Source organism: Henckelia pumila, chromosome 3 (genome assembly GCF_033568475.1).
Source record: "Henckelia pumila isolate YLH828 chromosome 3, ASM3356847v2, whole genome shotgun sequence".
Classification (NCBI taxonomy): Eukaryota; Viridiplantae; Streptophyta; class Magnoliopsida; order Lamiales; family Gesneriaceae; genus Henckelia; species Henckelia pumila.
The window spans coordinates 61,924,483-61,941,009 of NC_133122.1; the positions used below are offsets into that span (position 1 = coordinate 61,924,483).

Here is a 16,527-nt window from a genome sequence, read left to right on the forward strand (position 1 = left end):
CGATCCTGAAATCGGAAGTTCCGATCCTGGCCGGGAATTTTGCCTATAAATAGGGCTTCTCAGATTCATTTCTGAATTACGAATTCCCGAGTTTCCTTCTACAGTTATATAGTGTGAGATATACACTTGAGGGCCCTATCGGTTATAATAGAGGTTCTGGAATAACCAAGGAGTAGTTATAGTCATCCGGGACTAGCGACTTCAAAGGGCTAACTACGGACGAAGGTATGGTCCGGGAATCTATTTAAGTTTTGGGAGTACTTATTAGCTTAGTTAAGGCTTATAGAATTTATGTAGTGACACAGTGAACTTTTGAATATAGGCTTGGAACATAGGATCCTATTATACTTGAACTAGCCTAGAGGTACGTACACATTGACTGAGATTGCCAGCGAGTATACATGTTTATATGTTGCATTTATTTGGCATTATTATATGGCATGATATATGATTTACTGCTTTATATATTCATATGTCATGTGCATATACACGTTGAGCCTATACCTTGTTATACCTGACTATAGAGACACTCAGCTCTATACTCGATAGTCTGTCACTGAGAGTACCGCGACGGCGGGGGCATTTATATCTGTCTACTCTGGTGTACTAGACGAGTGTGGTTGCACCCAGAGGTTGATCCGTGCGGTGGCAGCACTCATGTGGCGCCGGTTCTGAGCATGACTTTTCAGATGACCCTGTACCAATCATCATGTTGCATGCATTATATACATATGTTTACTCATGTCTATGTACTGGGCGTTAGCGCTCACGTCCTAGTTGTTATCTTGGACACCCTATTCCATGGGGCAGGTCGCAGGATAGATGGAGCTGGTAGTTCAAGGCAGGACTAGGGAGCAGGAGCCTTGAGGATTTTATTATACAGCAGGATTCGATATAGCTGTATAATATTTACTGTTTAAGATTTCGATTTGGTTGTATCACTACAGATTTAAACCTGGATTATGTTACTAAGTTGATATGTAAATTATGGTTTTGTTTTCGCATGTTTTACTCTGTTAAGTTATTTTGCTGTATTAAGTTTAATGCATGCTATTAGTTGCCAGTTAGTAGGTGATACCATGCAGGGTCGCTATATTTTTGGTATCAGAGCATGCTTAGATTTTGGGATTAGTACTTGGGATTTAGTTTAGTAATTCTTGCGCATTTGGGATTTTAATGTGCAATTCTTTTCAGGATATGGCTGCGAAAGTCACGGTAGTGTTGGCCAGGGAGGTGGTCATCATCATCGTCATCACCGCCATCATGATGATCAACATCGTCATCATGAGGGTAGACGTCGCTACTCTATCAATAAGTTCATGCAAGTAGGACCGAAACCCTTGGTGGGAGGTGAGAATCCTGAACAAGCTAGAAGCTGGATGTCTAAACTCGAGAGTACTTTTCGTGCTTACGATTGTACTGAGGATCAGAAATTGGAAGTTCTAGAATTTGTTCTAGAGGATCGAGCACGTTTTTGGTGGGATGCCAAAGCTGCTCAGGCACGTACTGAGAGAGGACAGGTGACTTGGGGGGATTTTTGTCGGGAATTCCAGAAATTGTATTTTCCTCCGGCTGTTCGCCAAGCACGATCTATGGAGTTGCTTACTCTGAGGCAAGGATCAATGACTATTGATCAATATCAGCAACGATTTCTTGATCTGCTACCTTTCAGTCCTCATATTAATGAGAGTGATGCGTCGAAGTATGATATCTTTCTACAAGGTTTGAACCAAGATATCTACTCACAGGTTGTCATTTGTGATGACCCGGTATCTTTTGAGACTTTGGTGAACCGTTGCCGTCTTGTGGAGACTAGCAACAGGCGGGCACAGTTGATGATGCCAGGACATCCTAGTGGATCTTTTGAGCCTCGAGCTCAAACTGTTGTGCAATCTGGACCTACGTCTTCTTCTACTCCTACTACTTCATCTGGATCTCGTGGTTCACGAGGTATGTTCCGTTTTGGGAAGAAGAAGAAGGAGGAGGAGTTTTGTAGCCATTGTGGAGGGAAGCATCCTGCAGCTTCATGTCGGAGAGCTACTGGTGCTTGTTATATTTGCGGTCAGCAGGGATATCTGCGGAGAGATTGTCCTCAGCGCATGGGTTCTGCTAGTGGATCGGGATCACAGGTTGGATCTCAGGCTTCTATTGTTCCACGTCAGCAGCCAGCACCACAGAGTTCTTCTGGTTATCGTCCCCAGACTCAAGGGCAGGTGTTTGCTCTGTCTTAGGAGCAGGCTACAGAGGGAAGCGATCACATGTTGGCAGGTACCTTTCTGTTATGTGGTATTCCTGCACTTGTATTAATTGATACTGGAGCATCGCATTCCTTTATTTCTAGTCGCTTTGTTAAGAGACATAGATTACCTTATGTATCATTAGATATGGATTTAGTTGTATCTACTCCGTTGGAGCAAGAGATAGTAACTAAGCGTCTAGTGATGAGTTGCCTTCTGGAGTTTGAGAGTAATGTGTTAATAGCTAATTTGATGATATTAGCGATGGCAGATTTTGACTGTATCTTGGGAATAGATATGCTGACTTTGTATCACGCTACTGTGGATTGTTATCAGCGTCTGGTACAGTTTCATCCGGTTGAGGGTGATAGCTGATATTTTTATGGTAAGGGTGCGCGACCTCCGATGCTACTTGTTTCGGCTCTGAAGGCATGTCATGTCTTGGAGTCAGGTGGGGAGGGCTACCTCATCTATGCAGCTGATATGTCCACGAGTAGTACGGGTATTGATCAGTTACCGGTTGTCAGCGAGTTTCCTGATGTATTCCCTGATGAGATTCCTGGTTTTCCTCCGGTGCGAGAGGTTGAATTTGGTATTGATTTAGTACCAGGAACTACGCCTATATCCCGAGCACCTTATCGTCTGGCACCGTCAGAGATGAAGGAATTGAAACAGCAGTTACAAGATCTGCTTGATAAGGGATATATTCGTCCGAGTGTTTCTCCGTGGGGAGCACCTGTTTTATTTGTCAAGAAGAAGGATGGATCGATGCGATTGTGCATTGATTACAGGCAGTTGAATCGTGTCACCATCAAGAATAAGTATCCTTTGCCGCGGATTGATGATCTATTTGATCAACTACAGGGTACTTCGGTTTACTCGAAGATAGATCTGAGATCTGGATACCACCAGATGCGGGTACGAGACTCAGATATATCTACGACTGCTTTCAGGACCAGATACGGGCATTATGAATTTATGGTGATGCCATTCGGTTTGACGAATGCACAGGCAGTCTTTATGAATTTGATGAATCAGATATTTCGAGAGTAACTGAATAGATTTGTCATCGTCTTAATTGATGATATTCTTGTCTATTCTCATGACAAGGATGAGCATGCACAACATCTAAGGATTGTTTTACAGACGTTACGAGATAAGCAGCTGTATGCGAAATTGAGCAAGTGTGAATTCTGGCTCGATCGGGTAGTGTTTCTCGGTCATGTGATTTCTAATGAAGGGATATCTGTTGATCCTAGTAAGATAGAGACAGTGCTGAACTGGTCTCGTCCGACGACGGTTGCTGAGATTCGTAGTTTCTTGGGTCTAGCTGGATATTACCGTCGGTTCATCGAAAATTTTGCACAGTTGGCAAGGCCTTTGACTCAGCTTACTCGGAAATATGTTGCCTTCATATGGTCCTCGGATTGTGAGGAGTAATTTCACGAGCTGCGTGGACGTCTTACTACTGCACCTGTGCTAGCTCTACCTTCTGGATCAGGAGGTTATGTTGTCTATACTGATGCCTCTGGTCAGGGGTTAGGATGTGTTTTGACACAGCATGGACATGTTATTGCCTATGCTTCTCGACAGTTGAAGACGCATGAGAGTAATTATCCAGTACATGATTTCGAGTTAGCCGCCATTGTATTTGCGCTCAAGATTTGGAGGCATTATCTTTATGGCGAGAAATTTGAGATATTTACGGATCACAAGAGTCTGAAATATTTATTCACTCAGGCGGAGTTGAATATGCAACAGAGACGCTGGATGGATCTCCTGAAAGATTATGATTGTGAAATCAAATATCATCCAGGTTCTGTTAATCTTACTGATGATGCCTTGAGTCGGCAGGTGAGACTTTCTGCACTTCAGACTAGTGAAGTATCTCATATGATACAAGAGTGTTGTTCTTTGAGTTTTACGATCAAGCACAAGAAAAGGAGAAATGGGATTCGGTTGTATACTATTTTGTCTGAGCCAACATTGTATTCTCGGATCAGAGATGCTCAGATATCTGATGTTAAGACTCAGTGTTTGGCACGTCTAGCCAATGGAGTTAATACATCTGGATTCCATTTTCAAGCAGATGGTTTATTGTGCTTATCTAATCGAGTGGTTGTACCTAATGTTGCGGAGCTCAGGAACGATATTCTATCTCAAGCTCACAGGAGTCGATTATCAGTTCATCCTGGAAGCATGAAAATGTATAAGGACTTGCGAACTAAATTCTGGTAGAAAGGAATAAAGCGAAGTGTGCATCAATTTGTTTCAAGATGTTTGGTTTGTCAACAGGTCAAGGCTGAACACCGACGACCAGGTGGATTACTGCAGAATCTTGAGATTCCCGAATGGAAGTGGGAGCACGTAACTATGGATTTTGTCATCCACTTGCCTATGACATCACGTCAGTGTGATGCTATCTGGGTCGTTGTTGACCGTTTGACGAAATCAGCACACTTTATTCCATATAACCGGGAGTATTCTTATGATCTCATGACACGTTTATACATTCAGGAGATAGTGCGATTACATGGGATTCCAGTGAGCATAGTCAGTGATAGAGACCCGCGATTTACCTCACGTTTTTGGGGTAGTTTTCAGGAGGCGTTGGGTACCACTCTGAGTTTAAGCACTGCATATCATCCGGAGACTAACAGGCAGTCAGAGCGGACAATTTGTACGTTGGAGGATATGCTACGTTCTTCTGTCATGGATTTTGGCTTATCTTGGCAGGATCAATTACCTTTGATCGAATTTGCCTACAATAACAGTTATTATCGTAGTATTGATATGGCACCTTTCGAGGCATTGTACGGTCGACGGTGTCGTACTCCGTTATTCTGGGATGAAGTCGGGGAACGACAAGTCGAGGGTCCTGAATTGGTGCAGCAGATTGTAGACAAGGTAGATTTGATCAAGCATATGATCAAAGTTGCTCAAGATAGACAAGCCAGTTATGCTAATATTCGTCGCAGGCCACTTCAGTTTGAGCCTGGTGAATATGTGTTCCTTCGAGTATCACCTTTCAGGAAGGTGATGAGATTCGGCATAAAAGGCAAGTTGTCTCCTCGTTTTATTGGACCTTTCCAGATACTGGAGAAGATCGGAGATGTTGCATATCGTTTGGCTTTACCGCCAAATCTTTCCAGTATACATAATGTTTTTCATGTGTCGTTGCTTCGACAGTATATAGCTGATGAATCTCATGTGATTCATTCTACTGATATTCAGCTAGAGCCAGATCTGTCGTTTGTTGAACGACCAATCCGTATCCTAGACAGGAAGGATAAAGTTCTTCGGAACAAGACTATACCACTTGTGATGGTACAGTGGCAGCGCCGAGGCGTTGAAGAAGCAACTTGGGAAACTGAGAGTCGTATGCAAGCGGAATATCCTGAGTTGTTTGCTTTGTATTTTTTATTACCATGTAGTTGTAATTACCGTTGATGTAATAAAACATGGTTTGAATGTTTCATATTGTTATCTTGATTTATCTTTAGATATTATTTCGCGGACGAAATATCTAAAGGTGGGGAGAATGTAGTAACCCAGGTTTCATTTTAAGATAATAATATGTTAAACATGATTAAGGGTTAGTAATTTCGGAATGTTATTGGACTTCAGAAGAGAATATGGGCTTTTGACTTTGGGTCGGATCGGAAGCTCCGAACCCAGATCGGAAGTTCCGATTCTAGCCACTTCGGAAGCTCATCGGAAGCATAGAGATCGGAAGCTCCGATCCCGGAACGGAAGTTCCGATCTCCTGCTGCCAGCAATGCTCGATGACTCAGCCACGAGTTTTGACAAGTGTTGAATGTAGAGCAGATCGGAAGCTCCGATCGCCCGATCGGAAGTTCCGATCCCGACGTGTCACACATGCACGCAGTGAGCTGGATCGGAAGCTCCGATCCTAAAATCGGAAGTTCCGATCCTGGCCAAGAATTTTGCCTATAAATAGGGCTTCTCAGATTCATTTCTGAATTACGAATTCCCGATTTTCCTTCTACAGTTATATAGTGTGAGATATACACTTGAGGGCCCTATCGGTTATAATAGAAGTTCTGGAATAACCAAGGAGTGGTTATAGTCATCCGGGACTAGCGACTTCAAAGGGCTAACTACGAACGAAGGTATGGTCCGGGAATCTATTTAAGTTTTGGGAGTACTTATTAGCTTAGTTAAGGCTTATAGAATTTATGTAGTGATACAGTGAACTTTTGAATATAGGCTTGGAACCTAGGATCCTATTATACTTGAACTAGCCTAGAGGTACGTACACATTGACTGAGATTGCCAGCGAGTATACATGTTTATATGTTGCATTTATTTGGCATTATTATATGGCATGATATATGATTTACTGCTTTATATATTCATATGTCATGTGCATATACACGTTGAGCCTATACCTTGTTATACCTGACTATAGAGCCGCTCAACTCTATACTCGATAGTCTGTCACTGAGAGTACCGCGACGGCGGGGGAATTTATGTCTGTCTACTCTGGTGTACTAGACGAGTGTGGTTACACCCAGAGGTTGATCCGTGCGGTGGCAGCACTCATGTGGCGCCGGTTCTGAGCATGACTTTTCAGATGACCCTGTACCAATCATCATGTTGCATGCATTATATACATATGTTTACTCATGTCTATGTACTGGGCGTTAGCGCTCACGTCTTAGTTGTTATCTTGGACACCCTATTCCATGTGGCAGGTCGCAGGATGGATGGAGCTGGTAGTTCAAGGCAGGACTAGGGAGCAGGAGCCTTGATGATTTTATTATACAGCAGGATTCGATATAGCTGTATAATATTTACTGTTTAAGATTTCGATTTGGTTGTATCACTACAGATTTAAGCCTGGATTATGTTACTAAGCTGATATGTAAATTATGGTTTTGTTTTCGCATGTTTTACTCTGTTAAGTTATTTTGCTGTATTAAGTTTAATGCATGCTATTAGTTGCCAGTTAGTAGGTGATACCATGCAGGGTCACTACAAATATATTGATTAACAAAAAGTAATTGCATGTGATGTGTTTTTTTGTTTTTGAAAAGGAAGAATTAATATACTTTCAAAAAAAAAAGGAAGAATTAATATTAGTTAGAACTAAAGAATTATAATCTTCTTCAAAACATGAAATCTGGTGGAGAAGTCCAGATGCTGAGACGAATATGAAAAATAAGATACTCGGTCTATCACGATTGTAGGCAACCTTATTTGCTTGTTTTTGAGTAAAAAGAGGCCCTGAATGATGGTCTTAATTGGCAAAGTATTTCACGACATGTAGAGATAATTACTCATAATTCTGAATCGTCTTCTCTATGAGAGATCACTGCATCAATTACCACTTTGGAATCAGACTCGAAAATTACCTCTTGAAAATCCATACCTTCAACCCAGCTTAGACCCTCCTTTAACGTCATCGCTTTTGCTTTCTTGCTTCCCACTATTCCCGGGAACACATTAGTTTTGGCTTAAAAAGGGCGGAGCCACTCCAAAGGCTGGGGTGGGCTCCAGCTCGAGTTGATTTTTTTAATATTATTATTAGTTATAATATATATCTAATCTTGTCTAGGTTAAATTTTTTAATTAGTCCAATACTTGGTCCAACTTATTTTCTAAATTATGTTTGTTAGATTTGTTTGGTTTGATTTTTAAAATTTTTTTTAAAGAAATAGAAAACAACTCTTTTTCTTGTTATTTTAAAAATGCTTGATTTTATTTTAAAAGAGTTGATCCCGAAGGGGACCCCATCCAACATGAGTTAGAGGTTCATTGGCTCATGCGGGGTTAAATTAAGGGATGTGCATGAACGACAGAAACCTGAGGGAGAAAGCAACATGGCCAACTCCCACAGCATACCCCACAATATTTCAACAGAGAATATGCTCCACACGAGAATCGAATCCGCAACGCTGAGGAATTTTTTTTACGTCACCTCAGGCCTTACCAACTCGCCTATGCCTCTGTGGGCAACTGATTGATTTTATTGATGTGTGCAATTGTGGGTTTCTTGTAAATAATAGTGAAGTGGACTTTTTGAAATGATTTTTTAGTTTATATGATTTTCTATGACATTTTTGTATTTTATTAATTAGAAAATGATAATTATCTGTATTTCCAAATAGTTTATTTGAAAGATTTATAAATTTTGTCGATTTCATTTAGAAAATAAAATTGAAATTTTTTTCACCTTAAAGTTTCTTCGTTTCTTTGATCGTACGTAAGTCAGGTGTTTTTGAGGGGCGGGATCGCGTTTAAATTTTTTCATGATATACTATATTATTTGAACATCATGATATTTTTCATTTTGAGTATATTATAAGGATCTCAATTAAAGAATGATATGTAATAGATTATATATATGAAACTTAATTTTTTTACAACATTAAAATTTTTTCGAAGTTAGCTCACTTGAAACATCGACCACATTTTAGTAATTTATATTATATTTTTTTTGTCACTATATAATATTTGTAGTTATCGTTAAATGTTTTGCAAGTGTTCTTTGATTATAAATTATTTTTTATTATATTTTAATTTTTAAATATTAAATTTTTATTATTTGTTTTAAACTTTTATCGAATCGTCTAGCCCGGGGTGAATTTTTTTCTTGACTACGCCCCTAACTGAAATAAATAAACCGGATGAACTTCGAAGCATCATTCCTAATCCCACCCCTATATTTCTTGGTTCATTCTGTAGTGATGCGTGGACATTGCATTTTAGAGCTGGAGATCGTGGTTTTTGCCAAGTTGTTCTATCCCCATTCGGCTGGTTAGCTCTAATGGCATGGGATGTTAATTAATTAAAACAGGGCAAATGATATTTCCCCCTCAGTCCCAATATTTAGGCAAGTCTAATTACTTGTTCTTTTAAATTAATTTAGCGGGTATAATTAAATGTTTTGATGACCCATAAGAATTTTACAAACAAAAATAAATTATTAAAGAGTCAATTTTCATATTCCTTTGGTTCCAAAATCCCATCTAGGTGAGTTGATTTTTAGGTAGAACCTCATTATATAAAATTAAACAAGGTTAAAATCTTATGGGAAAAAACGACCAATAGTCTCATCGGTCAGCCCATCGAAAAGCCTACCACATAGTTGGCCAATAACAAATGTTTGGGCTTAACAGGCTTGAATGGCCCATGTGCCTGGGAAATCAAGAAGCCGATCGTAGCCCAAGAGAATGCCTTAACGGCACAAATTGAAGGCGCCAAACCACAATCCGTACCAGGTTAAAAAGGCACTGATAATAAAAGGTTAGTAATAGCTTGTTAACATGAAAGACATTACCCACTTGGCATAAATTTTTCAAGATTTATAAATATGATTTATCGTTGATAAGTTTAGTGGTTCAAAGAACATTCGAACAATGAAAAGATTTATCTTTGAAAAGAGGATAAATTTTATTTAGATAAACATATGGTTCGATAGCATCACATTTCTTGAATCTATATTTATATAATCATGAAGTGATTGGTATCGTTGCTTCTCCGATTTACCGTTGAACACCTGTTTTCATTTCATGGCTATCATGAATTTCACTTTACATGATTATGAAATTTCAGGAAAAAAAAATTATCACTCGGAAGAAAGCATAACCATGTCGATAAGCTCACACTCACATGCCAATTTAGAATCTAATTTGATATTTTTTCTTGCGGAAAACATATTGATGAGTATAAATATATTTTAACAATTTTAATGATTACATATATAAATAAAATACATAGTTCAATTTGTAAAATGTATTTCTCGAAGAGGGTCAGTTTAATTTTTAAACTCTAAATTGGTTTGTTTGCAGTCTAGATTCACGTCACTTTGTTTATAAATACCAAGAACTATCTCTATTTTTATGTTATTTTGTGAAAGTGATCGCTGATTTGAGCATATAAGGGGTTTTCACAAGATGATCATCCAATCCTTTTGTTCCGAAACAACATCGAATGTAATAACATGAACTTTAGTAATCTATTACTTAGGACACTAACCTCCTCTACGCGTATAAGATCATCTAAGTCCAATTTTGAAATTTAATGTTGTAATAATTTTCAATATAATATAATCAAAACTTTTAATACACTGATATTTTTATGCATGCTTGATAATTGTGTAGATAAAATAGTTATAAAATATTTTAATCGAGTAATTTACAATATAATAATAATAATATTATTATTATTATTTAATAATAATGGCAAGTGCTTCCCTCCATCTCTCTATCCGAACCAAATTCCCTCCCTCATTCTTCACACAGTTCCTTTCCCTCGTTTTCTTCTTTCCCCTTTTTTCCCTTCTATTTTTGTTCTTCTTACAAAAATCAGATCTACTTCAATTCCCACCTCCATTCGTCCACCAATTTTCTTTCCCTCCCCAATTTTCCGTTACTGAATCTTCTTGCCCTTTTTTTCCACTGAAAAAACCCCTGAAAAAATTCAAAAGATGAAACTTTGAAATCCGAGATTAACTGGGTTTTCCAAGAATTATTGTATTTGTCTCAAGCAACGATCTAATAATGGAGGAAGCGCGGCAATCGGAGCACAAGTCATCTAGAAAACAGTTGCCTTTTACTTCCGCGAAGCCTCCGTTCGGAGGAGTTGGAGGGGACGGCGACTACCATCACTTTGCGGCTGCCAATTCTTCGCGCCTCGTGTCTAATCAGGAATTTGATGAGGTTTTCGTCGTGGATACGCCGCCTGTGAGTGTTCGGAATCTTTTTTCGAGTATCAGAATTACGGTTATGTGAGCATGATTGTCCTTGGATAGTGTTTGTGTAGTTAAAAGGATAACTGATGGTGGATTGCGGCTGTGAATTACTTGGTTTCTTAATTTATTTCTCGTGCTTGGATTTTATGAATCGAGTGAGGCCAGATGAATGGATGATGTTGAACCTTTGGGTGCCAATCTTTGGGCGAATTGAATGTTGTGGATTTTTGCGTTACTGCGGAGTGAATTTTGTTATTCAAGGAAATATTGGTGTCTGCGATGAAGTAATCATTTGATTTATAAGCTAACTGAAGTTGCTTTGTTTGGTTTTACTGGATATTTCAATATATGTGTCTTGAAGCTCTATAATTATCTCTCTCTCTCTCACTCTCTTAGATAATACAAATTTTGATTTGGTGGGTTTGTGGACTCATAACTGGATTCGACCCATTGTTTACCTTGTTTTATATATATAAAAAAAGGTTTTTGTGCTATTACGGGTTCAATGTCATCCACATGTTTTACATCCTCCCTCGTAGATGTTACCTATCCATTTGCATCATTACCATAGGTGTTGCCTTTTAACTTTAATATTTGATAGCCTTGAAGTTATGGCACAAATGATTTTTAACTTCACCACTTGAAATCTTGACCGAGTTAAGTTCTTCCGATTCTTCACCTCTATTTGTCCTAAATCTGTGTTTGAGGTTTCACAGAAAAGCACATGATGTAGTATTGTCCATGGTCGTTCTTTAATTATTGCACTAGCTATTCGTTCGCTGGATTTGATAAATGTTGGTGACTCTGAGTCCGTTACATGTTTTTGCATCTCCTCAAGTCATTAAAGCGGAAGAATGGAATGGCCGACAATGAAGTGGAATCTTCAGAACAATATTTAGGTCCCGGAAATTCTAGCACCAACAAAGGTCCTTTCCGAACTCCGGTGTCTGGAAAAGCAGGAAGGGCCCAAAAGGTTCCAAGGACTACAAAGTCTAGCAAAGCAGGTTCTCGAACTCCATTGTCAATTATTTGTGAATTTTACTATTTCATCTCATATGTTGTTTCATACGCTGAATTTCGTCCATTTTAGTTCCGAAGGAAGAATAAACAATGAGGAAGATTGTTTCTAGTTTCTGATTGCATCTTCATGCAGGTTCTCCACCTCCAGGAAGTAACAATGTCACACCTGTTGGCCCATGTCGTTATGACAGCTCATTAGGTAGTAGAATTTTATCAGTCTATTTCAGAACTATTTCTTCTCGATCCTTCAGATGCATGTATTTGCATCTGGTAATTCATTGCTATATTAAAAACCTTTGTTTGGCTGTCTGTTTTATCCAGGGTCAGATATATAATATGTAACTTTTCCATCACAGGTCTTTTAACAAAGAAGTTCATTAATCTTATTAAGCACGCAGAAGATGGTATTCTTGATTTGAATAATGCTGCAGGGGTGTTAGAGGTGAATATATTATTTAAATCGATGCTTCTTTTTTTGCCATGCCATAGTATTTGAAAGTTTCTTATGTTTCAACAGGTACAGAAGAGACGTATTTATGATATAACTAATGTTCTCGAAGGCATTGGTCTCATAGAAAAGAAACTCAAAAACAGAATCCAGTGGAAGTATGGAAGCAACTACCAAATATTTCTTTATTTGGTTAACGTGTTTTTTAGTTTAGCATCACGTTTGTCCTTGAGTACAAATATGATAATCAGAGTCGCTTATGAGTATTGCTGTCAAATAGGGGATTAGACGTCTCAAGACCTGGAGAAGATGACGAGAGTCTCTCTGGTTTACAGGTATTAGCATAAAAATATGCATTGTAAATTTTTTTTCTGCATTCCTAATTATTCTTTTAAATTTACTTTACTTCAGAAAGAAGTAGAAAATCTAAAACTTGAAGACGGCAGACTAGATGAACGAATAAGGTCACACCTAATGCATCTATAGTTCTATGGCACTATTGTGGTCGATACTCTTTTCTAATAAATTATCTTGATTCAGAGAAATGCAGGAGAGATTGAGGGGCCTCAGTGAAGATGAAAACAATCAGAGGTAAAACTCCATTTGAATATTCATTAAAAAATAAAGTACTTTGACTTCCTTTGGTGTACTGAAAATTTTTCTTGTGGTCACTTATTATATTTTACTATCACTTTAGGTGGCTTTTTGTCACAGAAGATGACATAAAAAACTTACCTTGCTTCCAGGTATAGCTCTTGATATCGATTTAACCTGGTGTATTTGTCAGTCCATAAATACTGAGACATGATTAATTTTTGTCATTAGAATCAAACCCTTATAGCCATTAAAGCTCCACATGGCACCACATTAGAAGTTCCTGATCCTGATGAGGTCATTGTACTTCCTTTCCTCTGCTAATTGCAACCCGGATACGAGACAGTTTACTGTGATTGTGCATGTAACTAATTAGTGTTGATTCTCTCGTTATAGGCTGTTGATTATCCACAGCGGAGATATAGAATAGTTCTTCGAAGCACGATGGGGCGTATAGATGTTTACCTTGTCAGGTATGTTTCATTTATATGTATTTTTTTTTTGTTTTGCTATCTCATGTTCCGCTACAGATGAAGTTTGTTAACTTGATGTCTGTTCTGATGCACGTTTTTTTTTTCGGTTGCCTTCTGTTTTGTTCTTAATTTCGGGTTTAGTCAATTTGAGGAGAACTTTGAGGTGATAAACACTGTTGAGGCCCAACTGAACATCCTTGAAACATCAAATGTTGATGAGACTGCATCTACACGACTTCCTCCCATAGAGGAGAACATAGGAAACATTGTCGATGTGCAGGGAATAGAAGCTCCAAGAATTTGCTCAGATGCAAGTGCATCACATGATTTCGTAAGTGGAATCATGAAAGTCGTGCCAGATATTGATGTAAGCCAAATGAAAATTTACCATATTAGTCGATCAGATTCAAATATCATCGCACAAGATCCACCTATCTTTCAAATGTTGGCTTTTCTTGAGCTCCCGTTTCACATTTTTGCAGAGTATTGCTGATTATTGGCTATTATCTGATGCGGATGTGAGCATCACAGACATGTGGAGGACAGAACGTATCCTAACTTAATAATCTGTTGATTTCTTCTCTTTTGCTCAGATGTTTCATTTCATTCCTTGACTTCTGAATATTAGCTGAAATCGACTGGAACAATTTAAACACACTAGATGAAGATTATAATTCCATGGCCTGTACCAGTGTGCTGCAAGCCCAAACCCCACCAAGTTCTTCAACGCCTACTGCAGTCGATGCCACCATGAATAAAACACCATCAGATACTTGATCTTGAACTAAGGAGCTCGTTCTCATCCCATCTCGCCCTTAAGTTTTCTAGCATTTAGAAGTCAAAAGAGCATAACCATACTACACTCCAACATCAGAATGCAGGTATCTATATTATTTTCAGTACGTTCAAGAAAGCAAGTGAGCCATAGAATGATGAGAAGGTGTGGGAATTAATTCATTGTACAGTTTCTATCTGGAAGACATATTTGTAACAACAATGTATGTATATTTTGAAATTTGATATTGTAGAGTATCACATATTTGTAACAACAATGTATATATATTTTGAAATTTGCTATTGTAGAGTATCACACGGTGCATGTATGCTCGTTTATTATGTAATATATGTATATGCAAATTATGCGAGCACTAGACCCGATTTATGTTTAATAAATGTAATAGACACACTTTCATTTGAAATTTTGTATCTATGGAAAATATTTATTTTAGTTTTGGTGGTAAATGTACTTTTGACCATTTATATCATAGGGTAACTATATCATGCTCCTAAATATTCTCAGTCAATGTCACGAAAATATTAAATGACATATTTAGCCTATAAAAATATTCATCCATTTCTATATATTAATTAATAATAAAGAGAAAAAAATGTCGAAATCAAAACTATAATCTATCTACTATCTACATAATCCATTGTCATCTTTAATTTAAAATTTAAATGAACCGCTTATCAACTTCTTTTCAGATTTTTTTTAAATTCTTATCTTCCACAATTATTATTTTTTTGGGAGATTGTAAGGAGGAAGGATACAGAGCATTGTTCTGCTCCCATCCCATAAATAAGGAGCCTTGAAGCACGTCAATCCCATTTTTTGTATGAATTTCATTTTTTTTTACTTATTTTTTTCACAAATAATGGTTAATTTTATATTTACATTGATGTATATGCACAGATGTATGAGCTATGGCAAACTTTGGTGATTTCGTGCACACTCTAATTCAAACTAACGATTCATAATTTTATTAAAATATGTTTATTTATATAAGTAAGTATTATTAAAAAAATTACTATATTATAAATTAAATAAAACTAAAGGAATGCTAAAATCAGCTCTTAAAAAGAAATATTATGTAATTAAAAAGATGAATCACGAAAAAAGAATATGAAAACTCAACATAGTAAATGAAGAAGGGATAAAAGTTTTTAAAAAATTACTATAAAAAAGTTTAAAAAATTAAAAATTATCAATAAAAGGGTATTTTATGATTTTTTTTTTCAATTATATTAGGCATAATGCAAAATGTGTAATAAAGAAGACCATTTTTAAAATTATGACTTTGAAATGGACTAGAATAATCATTTTTTTTTATTTATGTGGTTTTGATTATTATATTACACAATCATTACATGTGCCTTGATTTTCAATAATGATAAAATATTCACGTGGTATATTAAAATATATATGATATATAAATTACACGCGTAACGAGTGAGCAATGTTCAATAGTAATAAAATATTTCTTGTGATTTAATATAATTGTAATTAATAATTAAATTTACATTTTATAGTAAAAACGATTTTTAAAAATATTTGTTCAGATAATATAATGATAGATAATCACATTTATCGTCTGCTCAAATATGTAGAGCTAGATTGATAGGATAAAATAAGGGTAAAGGATAATTTTGTTGATAAGATAAATAAAAAGTTTAATTTCAAAGCAGATACGGATGTAGAAGATATATCTATAACTGATTTTAGATATATCAATATTAGATAATTAGTTTAGATTTGGTTTTAATTTAATTTTATCCATTTAAAAAAAAAAGAATTTAAGCTTAAAAATATATATACATAAGCCTTCTACAGCAAAAGAATACCGCAAATTTTGAGCTTTTTCTTTAAATCGGTTTCAAGAACTCATATTGTATATATATACACCTCCTACGGCTTTCGATCCTAGTAGTAAAACACTGCCAATTTTCTTTAATTAGACTTCAAGAAGAAGTGCTGTATGGTTCTCTTTCCCCTATTATAAAAGCTAAGATAATAACTCTCAAAGATTTTGATTTCATTAAATCAAAAATCTGAAATTCACAATGTGCCAAGAAAAACCAAAGGGGTCCAAAGTTTCGAGCAGCATAGTGTCATGCCGCAAAAACAACCATAGAGAGTCGACGTCAAATTATATATCTTTACGGAACGTGATGGATACATCGGCATCGCCGTTTTTCGATTTCGACGAGTCGTGCGAGGATCGGCTCGTGAGCCGTGCGGCTCTTTTATACTTGCGA

The 16,527-nt window shown here is 37.1% G+C and overlaps 1 protein-coding gene across 1 annotated transcript; it reads left to right on the forward strand.

Moving 5' to 3' along the window:
• Positions 1-10,488: 10,488 nt before the first annotated feature.
• On the forward strand, positions 10,489-14,603 carry LOC140889566 (transcription factor E2FB-like). The gene is made up of 14 exons (XM_073297279.1): positions 10,489-10,948; positions 11,795-11,960; positions 12,110-12,175; positions 12,333-12,418; positions 12,494-12,582; positions 12,705-12,759; positions 12,836-12,888; positions 12,965-13,015; positions 13,122-13,170; positions 13,250-13,315; positions 13,415-13,491; positions 13,633-13,858; positions 13,974-14,040; positions 14,120-14,603. The coding sequence occupies exons 1-14, from the start codon at positions 10,766-10,768 to the stop codon at positions 14,266-14,268; spliced, it is 1,383 nt and encodes a 460-aa protein (XP_073153380.1). The 5' UTR covers positions 10,489-10,765; the 3' UTR covers positions 14,269-14,603.
• The last annotated feature ends 1,924 nt before the right edge of the window (positions 14,604-16,527 follow it).